This window comes from Anabrus simplex, chromosome 1, assembly GCF_040414725.1.
Source record: "Anabrus simplex isolate iqAnaSimp1 chromosome 1, ASM4041472v1, whole genome shotgun sequence".
Taxonomy (NCBI): Eukaryota; Metazoa; Arthropoda; class Insecta; order Orthoptera; family Tettigoniidae; genus Anabrus; species Anabrus simplex.
The window spans coordinates 61,808,384-61,826,988 of NC_090265.1; the positions used below are offsets into that span (position 1 = coordinate 61,808,384).

At 37.3% G+C, this 18,605-nt stretch overlaps 1 protein-coding gene across 1 annotated transcript in view; it reads left to right on the forward strand.

Annotated features, from left to right (window-relative positions):
• Positions 1 to 18,605, forward strand: part of RecQ4 (RecQ4 helicase) — a 136,881-nt gene that overhangs the window by 65,803 nt on the left and 52,473 nt on the right. Inside the window, exon 10 of the mRNA XM_067153624.2 lies at positions 16,619 to 16,963. Within this exon, the coding sequence (XP_067009725.2) occupies positions 16,619 to 16,963 (345 nt within the window). The remainder of the gene's footprint in view (positions 1 to 16,618; positions 16,964 to 18,605) is intronic.

Sequence of the window (18,605 nt, forward strand, 5' to 3'; positions counted from 1 at the left end):
CTAAAAATAAAGGAACGTGTATTTTTTTGTTTCCTGTAAATCCCAATAGGAGGGGTGTAAAAGGGTGAAAAATGGGTTGACTGCCTTTAATGAGGATACATATATCTCAGAAACGGTAGATATTAAAGAACTGAAAATTTGTATAAGGGATCTCTTTCAAAAATAAATAAACACGTATTTTTTAGTTTTTGGAAAATCCAATTAATGGCGGTTAAACAGGAGTGAAAAATTGGGGTGAAATTTTTGAAAGACTATATCTACAGAATATCTTGGAAACGTAAAATGTAACAGTCGTAAAAAATGGGTGTTTGGAATCTCCTGTAAATGTAAAGAAACATAGGTGATTTGTTTTTGGAAACTCCACTTAAGGAGAACTCAAAAGGGGTGAAATTTTAAAATGAAAATTTCTATAGTATATCTCAAAAAACTCAACATGTTACAGAAGTGAAAAATGGTATTTTTTATCTCTATTAAACATAATGAAACGTGTATTTTTAGTTTTCGGAAATACCACTTGGGTGGAGGGGGGGGTAAATGTGACTGAAAATGGTGAATTCTTTTAATTAGGCTACTGATATCTCAAAAATGAAGATGTTACAGAAGTGAAATTTGATATTTGCAATGTGCTTTAAAAGTAAAGAAACACGTATTCTCGGAAAATCCAATGAAAGGGGGGGGGGGGTGAAAGAATTGAAAAATTAATTGACTTAATTGTATGAGAAGACATATATCTAATAAAAACTAAAGTTGTTACAGACGTGAAAATTCGTATTTGGATCTCCTTTAAAAACAAAGAAAAACGCGTTTTGGGGGAAACCATCTTGGGGGGCGGGAGTGTAAAGGAGCTGAATTCTTTTCATGTGGACACATAAATCAAAAACTGAAGAAGTTAGAGTCGTAATAATTGGAATTTAGAAGATCCTTTACTATTAAAGAAACAAGTATTTTTGCGGGAAAATTCACTTATGGGGGGGGGGGCAGTTGGAAATGAAGTGAAAAAATGAATGATATTTATGGGGATACATATATCTCAAAACTGAAGGTAATAGACGTGAACATTGGTGTTTGTAATCTCCTTTAAACTTAAAGAAACACGCCTTCTTTTAATTTTTTTTTTTGGGGGGGGGATGTTAGCGGTAAATGAACTTAAGGGCGGTGGGGTGTAAAAGGAGGTGAGACCAATTGATTTTACTGTTCTTAATGTACTTATAAGGATCCTCCTTTGCTCAGGCGGCAGCGCGCTGGCCTCTCACAGCAGGATTCCGTGGTTCAAATACCGGTCACTCCATGTGACATTCGTGCTGGACAAAACGGAGGCGGGACAGGTTTTCCTCCGGATACTCCGGTTTTCCCTGTCATCATTAATTCCAGAAACACATAATAATAATAATGTTCCGGACCGTCGTCAAATGTGCTGACCGCGCTGGAAACGGCTCCTGGACAGGTAATGACTAAGAATGCAGTCCGGCCGCGGGTTCAGTGCCACCAAGGCACCCAATATGACACCACGCCGTATCTTCTGAAGGATTTTATCCATATTAAAAATGATTATAGGAAAAGATGGCAACGATTTACCGACTCAACTGACCACTAGGAATACCTGAGCCCCGGGAAGTACGAAATCGATTGCTGGAAAGGAAGATTGAAAAATGGGAGGAAGCGTGCCGTAATCTAATAGAAAACGAGCCAGATCGGGAATTTTGGTAGATTCTCGCAGAAAACGAGTCAGATCGCGAATTTCGGCGGATTATATATCTAAAACAATAAGCATTCAATTATAAATTTCAGTATAATACCGTAGCGAAGCACGGGTATCTTGCTAGTCTATATATATAAAGTAGCTTGTCCTGACTGACTGACTGACTGACTGACTGATTCATCATCGCCGAGCCAAAACTACTGGACATAAAGAAATGAAATTTTGGGAATATATTCATATTAAGATGTAGGTGCTCGCTAAGAGAGGATTTTTGGATATTCCGTCGCTAAGGGGGTGAAAAGGGGGGTGAAATTTTAAAATGAGTGTGTTTATATCTCAAAACTTTAAAAGTTTAGAGATGTGAAAATTGGTATTTAGAATCTTCTTTAAAAATAAGAAAACACGTATTTTTTTGTTTTCAGACAATCCCAATAGGAGGGGTGAAAAAGGGTGAAAAAAGGGTTGAATGCCTAATCAGGATACCGGTGCTTATATCTCAGAAACTGAAGATATTACAGACCTGAAAATTGGTACTTTTGATCTCTTTTAAAAATAAAGAAACACGTATTTTTTTGTTTTTGGAAAATCCAATTAATGGGAGGGTGAAAAGGGGGTGAATTTTCAAAATGAGTGAATCTGTATCTCCAAACTTTTAAAGTTTGCAGATGTAAAAATTGGTATTTAGAATCTTCATTAAAAATAAGGAAACACGCATTTTTTCGTTTTCGGAAAATCGCAATAGGAATCGTGAAACGGGTGAAAAAGGGGTTGAATGCCTTTAATGAGGGTACTTATATCTCAGAACCTGAAGATATTACAGACCTGAAAATTGGTGTTTGGGATCTCTTTTAAAAATAAAGAAACACGTATTTTTTTTTGTTTTTGGAAAATCCAATTAATGGGGGGGGTGAAAAGGGGGTGATTTTTTAAAATGAGTGTATCTATATCTCAAAACTTTTAAAGTGTATTGATATAAAAATTGGTATTTAGAATCTCCTTTAAAAATAAAGAAACACGTATTCTTTTGTTTTCGGAAAATCCCAATAGGAAGGGTGTAAAAGGGAGAATAATGGGTTGAATGCCTTTAATGAGGCTACTTATATTTCAGAACCTGAAGATATTACAGACCTGAAAATTGGTATTTGGGATCTACTTTAAAAGTAAAGAAACACGTATTTTTTCGTTTTTGGAAAATTCAAATATTGGGGGGTGAAAAGGGGGGGTGAATTTTTTAAAATGAGTGTGTCTACATCTTAAAACTTTAAAATTTACAGATGTAAAAATTGGTAGTTAGAATCTCCTCTAAAAATAAAGGAACACGTATTTTTTAGTTTCCTGTAAATCCCAATAGGAGGGGTGTAAAAGGGTGAAAAATGGGTTGAATGCCTTTAATGAGGATACTTATATTTCAGAACCTGAAGATATTACAGAACTGATAATTTGTATATGGGACCTCCTTTAAAAATAAAGAAACACGTATTTTTTATTTTTTTGGAAAATCCAATTAATGGCGGTTAAACAGGAGTGACAAATTGGGGTGAATTTTTTGAAAGGCTATATCTACAGAATATCTTGGAAACGTAAAATGTTAAAGACGTAAGAAGTGGGTGTTTGGAATCTCCTGTAAATGTGAAGAAACATAGGTGATTTGTTTTTGGAAACTCCTCTTAAGGGGAACTCAAAAGGGGTGAAATTTTAAAATGAGAATTTTTACAGTATATCTAAAAAAACTTAACATGTTACAGAAGTGAAAAATGGTATTTTTTATCTCTATTATACATAACGAATCGTGTATTTTTAGTTTTCGGAAATACCACTTGGGTGGTGGGGGGTGGGTAAAAGTGACTGAAAATGGTGTTGAATTATTTTAATTAGGCTACTGATATCTCAAGAATGAAGATGTTACAGACGTGAAATTTGATATTTGCAATCTGCTTTAAAAGTAAAGAAAGACGTATTCTCGGAAAATCCAATGAAGGGGCGGGGGGTGAAAGAATTGAAAATTTAATTGACTTAATTGTATGAGAATGCATACATCTAATAAAAACTAAAGTTGTTACAGACGTGAAAATTCGTATTTAGATCTCCTTTAAAAACAAAGATAAACGCGTTTCGGTGGGGAAACCATCTTGGAGGGTGGGAGTGTAAAGGAGTTGAATTCCTTTCATGGGGACACATGAATCAAAAACTGAAGAAGTTAGAGTCGTGATAATTGGTATTTAGAAGATCTTTTACTATTAAAGAAACAAGTATTTTTTGCGGGAAAATTCACTTGGGGGGGGGGGGGGGAGAGTAGTGTGAAATGAAGTGAAAAAAGTAAATTATTTTTATGGGGATACTTATATCTCAAAACTGAAGGCAATAGACGTGAACATTGGTGTTTGGAATCTCCTTTAAACATAAAGAAACAAACCTTCTTTTAATTTTTGGGGGGGGGGGGGGCGGGGGTGGCGGTAAATAAACGGCGGTGGGGTGTAGAAGGAGGTGAGACCAATTGATTTTACTGTTCTTAATGTACTTATAAGTATCCTCCGTTGCTCAGGCGGCAGCGCGCCGGCCTCTCACAGCTGGGTTCCGTGGTTCAAATCCCGGTCACTCCATGTGACATTCGTGCTGGAAAAAACGGAGGCGGGACGGGTTTTTCTCCGGATACTCCGGTTTTCCCTGTCATCAGCCATTCCAGCAACACATAATAGTAATAATAATAATAATAATAATAATAATAATAATAATAATAATAATAATAATGTTCCGGACCGTCATCAAATGTGCGGACCGCGCTGGAAACGGCTCCTGGACGGGTAATGACTAAGAATGCAGTCCGGCCGCGGGTTCAGTGCCGCCAAAGCACCCAATATGATACCACGCCGGATCTCCTGAAGGAATTTATACATATTAAAATGATTATAGGAAAAGATGGCAAAGATTTACGGACCCAACTGACCGGGAGGAATGCCTGAGCCTAGACCGGGAAGTACGAAATCGATTGCTGGAAAGGAAGATTGAAAAATGGGAGGAAACGTGCCGTAATCTAATAGAAAACGAGTCAGATCGGGAATTTTGGTGGATTCTCGCAGAAAACGAGTCAGATCGCGAATTTCGGCGGATTATATATCTAAAACAATAAGCATTCAATTATAAATTTCAGTATAATACCGTAGCGAAGCACGGGTATCTTGCTAGTCTATATATATAAAATAACTTGTCCTGACTGACTGATTCATCATCGCAGAGCCAAAACTACTGGACGTAAAGAAATGAAATTTTGGGGATATATTCATATTAAGATGTAGGTGCTCGCTAAGAGAGGATTTTTGGATATTCCTTCGCTAAGGGGGTGAAAAGAGGGGTGAAATTTTAAAATGAGTGTGTCTATATCTCGAAAGTTTAAAAGTTTACAGATGTAAAAATTGGTATTTAGAATCTTCTTAAAAAATAAGGAAACACGTATTTTTTTTGTCTTCAGAAAATCCCAATAGGAGGGGTGAAAAGGGGTGAAAGTGGGAAAAATGGGTTGAATGCCCTTAATCAGGATACCAGTACTTATATCTCAGAAACTGAAGATATTACAGACCTGAAAATTGGTACTTTTGATCTCTTTTAAAAATAAAGAAACACGTATTTTTTTGTTTTTGCAAAATCCAATTAATGGGAGAGTGAAAAGGGGGTGAATTTTTAATATGAGTGAATCTATATCTCCAAACTTTTAAAGTTTGCAGATGTAAAAATTGGTATTTAGAATCTTCATTAAACATAAAGAAACAAGTTTTTTTGTTTTTGGAAAATCGCAATAGGAGGGGTGAAAAGGGGTGAAAAAGGGGTTGTATGCCTTTGATGAGGCTACTTATATTTCAGAAACTGAAGATATTACAGACCTGAAAATTGGTGTTTGGGATCTCCTTTACAAATAAAGAAACACGTATTTTTTTGTTTTTGGAAAATCCAGTTAATGGGGGGGGGGGTTGAAAAGGGGGTGATTTTTTAAAATGAGTGCATCTATATCTCAAGCCCGCCTGGTGGCCATGATCGTTAAGGCGCTGAAGTCTAAACGGTCTAACACCGAGGTTAGCCGGTTCGAGTCCCGTTGGTCGAAAAAATTTTCACCATCAGAATGTTGGCCGGCAGGGTAGGGGAGGTGGTGGTATACAATTTCTAATCACTAGATTGCGTGCCAAAAGCCTGGATTAAATTCCAAACCTCTCCGCAGTGCTCATATGGAGTGAGGGCATATGACGCTGTTGATGGTGATTCGTCCGTCGGATGGGGACGTTAAGCCTTGAGCAGACCCCTTGGTGCTATTCGACAGGAGTAGGCTATGTGCCGGCGCCGGGTTTCACCCTCTCCCTACTATCATATATCACGTCATTCATTTCATCTCTCATTAACTCCTCTGATGAGGTTGACGTCAGGAAGGGCATCCGGTCATAAAAAAACGCCACGACAAATTCATCTCACCTCATACCCGACCCCGTAGGGAAACGGGACAAGGGCTGGACAAACACAAGTGCATCTATATCTCAAAACTGTTACAGTTTATAGATGTAAAAATTGGTATTTAGAATCTCCTTTAAAAATAAAGAAACACGTATTCTTTTGTTTTCGGAAAATCCCAATAGGAAGGGTGTAAAGGGGTGAATAATGGGTTGAATGCCTTTAATGAGGCTACTTATATTTCAGAACCTGAAGATATTACAGACCTGAAAATTGGTATTTGGGATCTACTTTAAATATAAAGAAACACGTATTTTTTCGTTTTTGGAAAATCCAAATATTGAGGGGTGAAAAGGGGGGGGGTGAATTTTTTAAAATGACTGTGTCTACATCTTAAAACTTTAAAATTTACAGATGTAAAAATTGGTAGTTAGAATCTCCTCTAAAAATAAAGGAACACGTATTTTTTTGTTTCCTGTAAATCCCAATAGGAGGGGTGTAAAAGGGTGAAAAATGGGTTGAATGCCTTTAATGAGGATACATATATCTCAGAAACGGAATATATTACAGAACTGAAAATTTGTATATGGGATCTCCTTTAAAAATAAAGAAACACGTATTTTTTTAGTTTTTGGAAAATCCTATTAATGGCGGTTAAACAGAAGTGACAAATTGGGGTGAATTTTTTGAAAGATTATCTTGGAAACGTAAAATGTTACAGACGTAAAAAGTGGGTGTTTGGAATCTCCTGTAAATGTAAAGAAACATAGGTGATTTGTTTTTGGAAACTCCATTTAAGGGGAACCCAAAAAGGGTGAAATTTTAAAATGAGAATTTTTACAGTATATCTAAAAAAACTTAACATGTTACAGAAGTGAAAAAATGGTATTTTTATCTCTATTAAACCTAAAGAAACGTGTATTTTTAATTTTCGGAAATACCACTTGGGTGGAGGGGGGGTGAAAGTGACTGAACATGGTGTTGAATTCTTTTAATTAGGCTACTGATATCTTAAAAATGAAGATGTTACAGACGTGAAATTTGATATTTGCAATCTGCTTTAAAAGTAAAGAAACACGTATTCTCGGAAAATCCAATGAAGTTGGGGGAGGGGGGTGAAAGAATTGAAAAATTAATTGACTTTAAGTGTATGAGAATATATACATCTAATAAAAACTAAAGTTGTTACAGACGTGAAAATTCGTATTTGGATCTCCTTTAAAAACAAAGAAAAACGCGTTTTGGGGGAGAAAGCATCTTGGGGGGCGGGAGTGTAAAGGAGTTGAATTCCTTTCATGAGGACACATAAATCTAAAAGTGAAGAAGTTAGAGTCGTGATAATTGGTATTTAGAAGATCCTTCACTATTAAAGAAACAAGTATTTTTTGCGGAAAAATTCACTTGGGGGGGGGGGGAGTAGTTCGAAATGAAGTGACAAAAGTAAATTATATTTATGGGGATACTTATATCTCAAAACTGAAGGTAATAGACGTGAACATTGGTGTGTGGAATCTCCCTTAAACATAAAGAAACACGCCTTCTTTTAATTTTTTTTGGGGGGGGGGTTGGCAGTAAAAACTAACGGCGGTGGGGTGTAAAAGTAGGTGAGGCCAATTGATTTTACTGTTCTTAATGTACTTATACGGATCCTCCGTTGCTCAGGCGGCAGCGCGCCAGCTTCTCACAGCTGGGTTCCATGGTTCAAATCCCGGTCACTCCATGTGACATTCGTGCTGGACAAAGCGGAGGCGGGACAGGTTTTTCTCCGGATACTTCGGTTTTCCCCGTCATCATTCATCCCAGCAACACATAATAGTAATAATAATAATAAGAATAAGAATAACATTAATAATAATAATATTAATAATAATAATGTTCCGGACCGTCGTCAAATATGCGGACCGCGCTGGGAACGGCTCCTGGACGGGTAATGACTAAGAATGCAGTCCGGCCGCGGGTTCATTGCCGCCAAGGCGCCCAATATGACACTACGCCGGATCTCCTGAAGGATTTTATCCAGATTAAAAATTATTATAGGAAAATACGGTATGGCAAAGATTTACGGACCCAACTGACCGGGAAGAATGCCTGAGCCTAGCCCGGGAAGTACGAAATCGATTGCTGGAAAGGAAGATTGAAAAATGGGAGGAAACCAGCCGTAATCTAATAGAAAACGAGTCAGATCGGGAATTTTGGTGGATTCTCGCTGAAAACGTGTCAAATCGCGAATTTCGGCGGATTATATATCTAAAACAATAAGCATTCAATTATAAATTTCAGTATAATACCGTAGCGAAGCACGGGTACCTTGCTAGTATATATATATATATATATATATATATATATTCTGATATTTTATTTTTGGTTCTAAATGCTGTTTTGAATTGAAATTTCTTAAATATATTAATGATTTTTAAAACGGTTTCCTAAAATGTGTAAATGTTACATATTGACTACGTTCAAAGATTTCTTTTCTTCTCTCATTTATTTTTTATTTTTTTCATCATTTTCTTTTTTACGTATAATTTTGTCTATTATTTCTGGGTTGTAGCAGTTTGCTTTAGCAATTTGTTTTATTACTTTAATTTCTTTCAGTTTGTTTTCATTACTCATGGGAATTTTTAATAATCTATTAATATAGCTTTAGTAGGCTGCTTGTTTGTGAGTTCCTGGGTGGTTGGAGTTTTTGTTGATGGTGGTGATGGACTGTGTGAGTTTCCTAAAAAATATCAAAATCCTTCCTATTGTTTTTTGTTAATGTGAGGTCCAAGAAATTTAACTTTTTTTTAATAGTGAATTTGATGTTGCTGTCAAGCAAATTTAAACATTCCAGAAGTGTTTGGGGAGTAATGAGGTCTCCATTTAAAAATACTACCGTGTCATCGTCGTTGTTTATTTCCGTTGATTGTATTTTGGAAATGGTTTCCAAAAATTTCAATATTGATTGATGTGTTCTTGTAGGTGTTTAAGTAAAAATTTTGATAGTTGAAATGTGGGACTGTTCTGACAATTTACTATGGGTCTAATGGGGTAATTCTCTTTGTGGATTTTTGGGGAGACTTTATTTAAAGTTGGGCATCTTGGATTCATTAGGACTAATTTATGTTTTTCTTTTTTCGTTTATTATGAACTGTGTGTCCTTAAGGTTTTCTTTTTTTGTTTAAATTCCTGGTGGGGTCCTTCTTTATTTCCTTTATGTTGTTTGTTTCCATGAATTCAATTGTTTTTTGGATGTAGTCGTCATTATTTAGAATAACTGATGTTGCCTTTGTCTGATTTAGTTACAACCAAGTTGTTATTTATTATTTTAGATTAGACCTTGTTAAGGTTAAGAAGTTCCTGCAAGGGGACAACAAAAATGAATGTGTTAAGCAAGAAAACGTACTACTGAATATACAAATAAAAACTATCCAACAGGGATATGGAAATACTAGATATGATTTTTTCCGACATGAAGGCATTTTACGTTGTGCATCCGTGGGCACAATGAAAACTATATCCACCATTTCTGAAGATCAGAGGAAAGTATTAAAAGGTGTGAAAAACACAAGAGAACAAGTATGAAAACTTTTTCTGCTGGGGTTTATAAAATAACAAGTGCACAATGGTGTGAAAAACACCAAACAACAAATATGAAAACATATGCACGGAACCAATAAAAATATCCAAGTATTATTGCAGATCACACTTTTTCTAAAACATGTTAGTAGAAGCCTTTTATTTCGAAGCAGTGAATTATAAAATATTATTTTCTGGTCACACTCTTAGACAATGAATTGGAGGTTATACTTGGCCATGTGCGACTGCAGCAGAATGACTTTGGCTGCCATTTTGAAAACTTCAACCAACTTTATAAAGGAAAAATTAAATGTATCCTCCTAATTCAATGACTGAATTTTTCCTTTGTAAATTGAAAACCGTCAGTACAGAATGAATTTTTCCTTTGTAAATTGAAAACCGTCAGTACAGAATGATTCTAATAGCTTGTAACTTCGACCAAGTCGAATCGATCTAAACTTTCTGATAGATTTTAATGTTGTCTTCATCAGAAAGGAATTTTACTTTTTCTGTGTCCATATCTAGGCTATCACAAGACAAATATGCACCACGCTAGTCAATTTCACACGGTTATGTTCCTTTTCCAGATATAGGCTACTGTAATATGTAACAAATATTCACTACACTTCGCTGTACCATTCAATACAAAATACATTTCTACCTACTGAATGGAATGTGAAATGCAAGCACAAATAGACTCACTGTGTTATTCAGCAATCTTGCTGCTAACTGGCAAGCAAAGTTGAACATTCCTGAGGCTAACAGCTTGCTCTCCGAACGTGCAACTTATTCTGTGAAGTTCAGGAGTTGAAGGCCTTTTTCCGTAATCGCGCAACCGTGGCGACGGATCTTACCCAAGTTGGAAATCACTTTTGTTTCACAAGGGATGACAAATAACATTTTCAGGGCTCTAGAAAAATGTTATCATACTAAGCGGTAATAGCAAAAATTCGTGATGCAATAAGTGAGGTATTTTTATATAGATTTAACACGATGAGAACCGGGACTTTGAATTTACGACATGCTAAGCGGGAAAGTGTGTTAATGAGGAACACACTAACGAGAAGCCGAGACTCAAACCACTGCAACAAACTAAAACAATGACCGGGCGAGTTGGCCGTGCGGTTAGGAGCGCGCAGCTGTGAGCTCGCATCCGGGAGATAGTGGGTTCGAACTCCACTGCCGGCAGCCCTGAAGATGGTTTTCCGTGGTTTCCCATTTTCACACCAGGCAAATGCTGGGGCTGTACCTTAATTAAGGCCACAGCCGCTTCCTTCCCATTCCTAGGCCTTTCCTGTCCCATCGTCGCCATAAGACCTATCTGTGTCGGTGCGACGTTAAGCAACTAGCAAAAAAAAAAAACTAAGAAGAAAGCCAAGAAAACCAAAGACGCCAGCTGCCAAGCCACTTAGACAAGAAGAAAGCTGAAGCTGAAAGAAACTCAAACAGATCCCCCCATCCTACCAAGAGCTCCACTACACAAACAGCCATCGACAAAACAGCAAGCATCCCAAGCCACTCCTGATTATAAAGATAAATCCAAACAAATCTATCCTCCTACTTACGACACTCAAAACCATACCTACCCCCTCCCCCCCCCCCCCTTCTGTCTGCCAATAAATCAACCCAATCAGTTACCTCCAACACAGTCACTCTTTCACAAACCACCCAGACTTCTGAAAAGAAAAACCAAGCTCCCAGTAAACAAAACAAGCTGCAAGAGAACAAATACACAAAAAAAAAAACTTACTTCCCACACCACATCTCAAAAGTACAGCCCGACCATGCCCACCACAACCTTCACTCACAATACTCTGCTACAATTGCCTGAAACTCAACCATCATGCCACCAGATATAAAAACAAGACCCACCACAACAGGTGTGGTTGTCCTCACCACCACCCTGAATGCAAGTTGCCTCGGGACCAGGCGAACTGCCGTGGCAATCACACAGCCTCATTGCTTGGCTTCCCATATTTTAAGAAGGCAGTTAAATGAAAAATCCACAAAAACTCGCACCTACAGCCACCCACAAAAACAAACACCCAACCTACCCCCCCACCCCCACCACCACCATAGCTCCCATCAATGCATCAAACAATAATCTTCTTGTGCTCATCCTCAGCCTCCCTCCAAAACCAATTCCAATCAAATTCAGGGCCCCCTCAGTGGATCAAGTAGCCGAGGCCCTAAAAAACCTAATCAGTACCCCCCACCCCACCCACCCACTCCCTAAAACATACCCACCAAGAATCCCAAGACCAAACCAAGACAATTCTCACTTCCTTTAAACTTACTACACGGCTTCAAAATATACTTATACACCAACAAGCCTGATGAAGTACTGATTCTTGGAGACAAGGCGGGTGCACCGTAAATTAAACACTGCTTATTCAAATGCTGCTTTTCCAAATTTAACATCTGCATACTCACATAAATGAGATATATGTCAGTCACTGTACAATACTATCGATACAGTCCCGTTGCGATGTGGTACCTAGGCAACATTGGGTGTGGTCAGTACCTGAATGGGTGACCACCCAGGACTACACATACCGATACACACTATAAAATACTGTGTCAGCCAACGCTATAGCATGGCCCATTCCCTGGTCACACACACACACATATTTTACACAAACGCACTAACACTTAACACACACGCATATAAATTAAACAATTAACGAACAATAATTATACTGATTAAAATTCAACATACTGATTAAAATCCACAACTTATACACACATTACAGACCAACAGAGGAGCGCAATCAAGCGCACCGATATCGGTACCTCACACACTGGCACATACAGATGACCAGGGTTTTGAAAGAAAGTAAGAGTAGTAAAACAAATTCCTAAAGCAGACGGCTACAACCCAGAAATGATAGACAAAATTATATGTAAAAGAAAAGAAAAACAATGAGGGAAGAAAGGAAATCTTTGAACGTAGTCAATTTATAACATTTACGCATTTTGGAAATCAAGTTTTTTAAATCGCTAATATATGTAAGAAATTTCAACTTAAAACAGCATTTAGAACCAGAAATAAAATATCAGAACATATATATAATGCACATAGTATCAACAAAAAAGATGTCTACACCAATTTGGGAGTATATAGGCTCACTTGTGATGACTACAATATGTTTTATTTAGGAAGGTCTTGGCGAACCTTAAATCAAAGATATCAAGAACATTTCAAAGCAATAAATTACAACAGATATTCAGCTTTTGCAGAACACATTTATAACAATAATCATAGCTTTCTAGGGATTGAAAATTAATTAATTAATTTTTAAAAGTAATTATGGATTTAAATTAAATACCCACAAAAACATTGAGATATTCTTGGCGCAGATAAGGTAATCTGTTAAAATTTTAAATGAAAACAGTCGCAAGCAACATTTTCTTTACAACCTTGAGGTGACCTAATATCATGTGCTTCCAGCACACTCCACCTGAACACAAGGATAAGGCAGCCCTTCCTATGGTATGTTGTACCTTTTACAACATCATTGTAAGTTTATATGTATTGTTTGCATACTTTTACACTTGTTTTGTCTTTTTCTTATTTTACAGTTGATCTCAACAGGGCTCCATTTTAACTTTTTTAAAGTTATTTTAACTCATTTTGACGACATACTCTTGTGGAATTAAATGTTTTAAATAATTGTAACCCTGATGATGGACCGTAGAGTTTGAAAACCGGTTTTGAATTAAAATTAGTGTGCTGATACGGCTGTACATGATTAATAAGAAGAAGTATTCATGGGAAACACAAAGTTTCCCTGGTAAAACTGAGTATAAAGTATCAAGATTTTTAACTCGCGTACCGGTAAATAATGTTTGAAGCTGGTACCGCAGTCTAACTTGCCTGCCTCTCGCCCAAAGGGCCCGGGGTTCGATTTCCAGCCAGGTCAGGCATTTTTACCTGGATATAAGGGCTGGTTCCGGGTCCACTCAGCCTACATGATTACCTTTAATTGAGAAGCTATCTAATGGTGAGATGGCGAACCCAGTCTAGAGAGCCAGGAATAACGGCCGAGAGGATTCGTCACACTGACCATGCATCACTTCATAAACTACAGACGTTCGGGCTGAGCAGCGGTTGCTTGGCAGGTAAAGGCACATTGTGGCTGTAGTTTGGTTTAGAAGTGTTTGTAAGATTATAATTATACATACAGTGAAACCTCGATTCTCCGTTTTTCGAGGGACCATGAAAATAAAACGTACAATACGGGAAAACGGAAAATCCGGGAATGAATGAAAACCATCAACAATTTGGCTAAACATCACAAAAATGAAATATGTATAATTATAATCTTACAAAACTCCTAAACCAAACCAAACTACAGCCCCAGTGGGACTTTGGCTGCCAAGAGACCGCTGCTCAGCCCGAAGGACTCCAGATTATGAGGGGCGCATGGTCAGTGCGACGAATCCTCTCGGCCGATATTCCTGGCTCTGTAGATCGGCGTCGCCATCTCACCATTAGATAGCTTCACAATTAAAGGTAATCACGTAGGCTGAGTGGACCTGGAACCAGACTTATATCCAGGTAAAATTGTCTGACCTGGTCGCAATCGAACCAGGGCCTCTGGACGAGAGGCGGACATGTTAGACCACGAAACCGCATTAATTACCGGTACGCGAGTTCAAAATCTCGATACTTTATATTCAGTTTTACAGGGGAATCTTCGTCAGTTTCCCGTGAAAACTTCTTTCAGTTCAGCGACTTTGATTAGGCTAGCCAAACTCTTCGAAAAATCTAATAACGCCATGCCAAACGACAATCGACCACAAGTAGTTTTTAATTCTCTCATCTAATAAAATAAAGCACGTTAGATACGAAAGCACCCAAAATGAATGCGAAATCCATTCATTTCTTAATCTTTCATTGTAATTTGGTCTTCGGTATACTGTTCGTAGTCAGTTTCTGGAAATCTCGTACCGCGCAAATTAGGCCTACGTCGACTTCTAAAGGTTATGTTGAACTCGAAAACATGGTTTTGAATGTAAGTATCGATTCTTAAAAGTTCTCGAATGCATTATATTCAATTCTGCGCGTCACAAATCCAATCAAATTGGAAAGATAAAAGAAATATCAAAACTTCAGAAATTACGGTTATTCGTGACCTTGAGGTCATCTGGAAAGCGCGCTCGCTGCACATGTCAGTACGAGTTTGAAATTATACCAACCATTTAAAATGTAACATGCGCAAATAAAACGACTGCGGTTTTTGGCATTTTAACACAAAAACGTAAAATTCCCAGTCTTACATTAGGACCTAAACAGTAATAGGCAATTCCAAGACCCCCATGGCTTTCTTTTTTTTTAAATTACATTTAGGTGCAACATGTGTTTTGGTCTCGCTAACATAATCATGTACGATAATATCAAAAATACTGAATTTGTGTTAAGAAGCAGTTTCGATTCCTGCCTGAAAGCCCAGTTACTCTGCAGTGCCCTGAGCAAAGTGCCAAAAACCTCTTCGGCAGTACGATCGAAAAAAGTAAAAATATAAACATCTAACCCTGGACATAATATGAACGTTTTATAAGTGCGAACATTTGACGAAACTCATTCCGTCTTCAAGCAGAGCTGTCAAAATGCGCCGTGTCTCCTTGCAGTTGTTGTCGCCACTCTCTGCTTTATGATTTTCCGAGATTCTCTAAACAATACCACCCGAATGCGATGCTAAGATGGTCCCTTATGCAAGTTCACCGCCGATCGCTTTTAGCGTTGATGGGACTGGAATTTCTGGACGGTTGATCCGGGAAATCGTTTCTTCGAGGAACGGATAATGCGGGACTTTTACGTGATTTAATTACGATGCTCGCGGGACCACGTAATTTGAACGCATATTCCGGGAAAACGTTTTTTCCGGGAACGGATAATCGAGGTTCCACTGTATTTCATTTTTGAGATGTTTAGCCAAATTGTTGATGGTGTTCATTCATTGCCCTGGATTTACTGTTTTTCCATGTTTTTCTTTTTTCTTTTTAGTGGTCTTCCCAAAAATGGAGAATCGAGGTTCCACTGTACATTATTATTATTATTATTATTATTATTATTATTATTATTATTATTATTATTATTATTATTATTATTATTATTATTATTATGTGATATTGTGTGTTCTCTGCAGAGGCTTGGTGCAGGTCCTTCTAATTGACGCCCATAGACGACACATGCATTGGGGGGGGGGGAAGAAAGGAAAATTCTGTTATCAACACATAGCCCACTCCTGTCGAATAAGACAAAGTGGTCTGCTCGAGGCTTAACATCCCCATCTGATGGTTGAATGACATTCGTCAATCTGCCACCCAACATTTTGATGGTGAAAATGTTTTCTGCCAATGGGACTCGAACTGGCTAAACACGAGGTATCAGACCCCAAAGACTTCACGCTTTAACGATCATGACTGTCAGGCATTATTATTATTATTATTATTATTATTATTATTATTATTATTATTATTATTATTATTATTATTATTATTATTATTATTATTATTATTACAAAATGTCTCATCTTTCTTTCCTGGCATGTTATATGAATGACTTTGTTTCTACTAGTTTCTCACCAAGGTGCTGTGGTTTGAATTCCAGTCAGTTGAGATCAGTAGAATGGAAGATCACATCCATATACTTCAAATTCTTTCTGTGACCTTAACTTCCTTAAATAGTCATTTAAAACTGTAAGCTTATCTTGTGTTCCTCTTCTAATTTTCAACTCTCCCATTTTAAAACTACAGTACAGTAGGTATTCTCTAATAGCTTTGTTTTGGTCAAGTACAAGCCATTACAATTCCCACCTTACTTTACTATTCTAAAAGATTGCCATAGGATGTAAGATACAGATTATGGCAGTGACAGATAGTGTGTGTTTATTCTCGACATTAATTTTAAAATTTTCTTTTTAGGGTAATGATCAGAATGAACTTCGCCGTCATATTAATGCCAATTCTGTGGAGAGACATGTTATAAGGAAACTTCTCCAGAGAGTTTTTGTTCCCTGTAAATGTAGTAGAACAAATGAAAATGCTGAAGGGATAGATGGAGAAGTCAAATGTCCTGGTCATGAAGTAGCCTTCTCAGTTGAAGACACTGTCCAGGCCTTGGACTTGCCAGAAGAAAATATCTCAACAATGCTATGTTACCTGGAATTGCACCCGAAGAAGTGGATCAAAGTTCTCCCTAAAGCCTATACAAAATGTTTGATTCAGAGCTATAAAGGACCCAAAGCACTAAAAGCTGCTGCTAAAATGGTGAGTATAGGATATAGCATCTGCCTGTTGCCATTTCTTGATGAATACAGTATTCTTGTGTTTGGCTCTTGGTACAGGCCACAGCAAAATATAATTTCCACCATAGTCCCAGTCTCATTGACGGCTGTGTCAGTGTGAAAACTGCTTAGCTATGTGTGTATGTACCTCACTCACGTATAACACCCCATTTTTTCCCCTAATTTTCTACTTCAGAAATAGGGGAAGGTACATATAATAGGTGAAAATTTCACATAGGTTAGGTTGACATGGTTAGAAGTAGAAAAACATCTAGCATCTTTAAATCAAGACACAAATTAGTTATTCAAGTCTATACAGTTGATACTGGCTAAGACATCCCTCTCTAGTGCATTTCCCTGGTTATTACATTATTATACCAAAGTCCCTGTCCATGTCCTAATTAAGTACATGTTAAAGAAACCTGGATAGCAGATTTACATTACTTTTTAGTACGTTCGTAATTCCCACCATGAGAAATTTAAATTGACATTCCCGGCCTCGTTGCGTGCACGATGCGCCATATAATCGACAACTGGCCTGAGTGAGGATTTGGTAGAGAACTTAATTTCACTGCCCTAGCGTGTCGGCCTACAGCTGCAGGGAGCATCAGTCTCAAGCCAGTCTTTGATGTGGGCGTGTGTGTGTTTGGATTGCGCAACAGTAGCTCATGTGACATGTTGGTGCTTGATTTTACATTCGTAAGTACAAGTACATTGTAAATTGGGCCTATTGTTCATACGTGTACAGCTGACACGTTGGTGCTTAATTTTATGTTCATAAGTGAATTCTATAACAATTACATAAATTAGGCCTACTGTACTTACACATAGTGAAAACTAGACAGTTCAAAAATGATGAAAAATTAAAGTTCATTGAGAAAACGGATGTTAATCCACACATGTAACGTTCGTAAATCGCCCAGATGTTGGACATTCTTACAATAACTTTTAACATAATCGTAAGCGGTGTGTATAGTTCACATCTCTAAGAATGTATTTCCTTGATGTTCACTATGTTGTTCTTAAAATGTATTATTTCTTTATTTATTTCATTAATTAAAATTCTAAACACTTGTTTCTTTGTTTTCATCGTAATTATTTTTACATTCAAACCTAACCTTAAATTTAACAGCATAATTGTTTTTCATTTTTTAGCACGTTCCCTGTTTATGTTATTTTTTTTTGGTCCCCACAAAATCACCCTAACTAGTTTTGACTGTACTTTATTTAGGCAAAAAATGATAGAACCTTTAAACAGTCTTGTATCAACTCCCTCCTTCATTACCACCTTCACTAAACACCGCGCCCTTGCCGCAGCCGTATAGCACCGCACGTAGTTCAAAGCTGCACAGCGATGCAGTGTCCAAAGTCTTGCGACAAAGCAGTGAAACAAGTGTTATGGTACTTTTAGGAGAATTCATCCTTTATAATACAAATTAAATTATTCCTTTCAGAGTAACATTAAATCATGGTACATGATTCATCCTCTTTGGAAGACAATCTTCAGCCATCAAAGTTCAAAAATCAAAAAGAGAACAAGGATATATATTTAAACTTTGAAAGACACTGGATAGTTCTTGGTACCTGGTCCTGTCTATGTATTCAGATCAAAAATTGTCACTGTT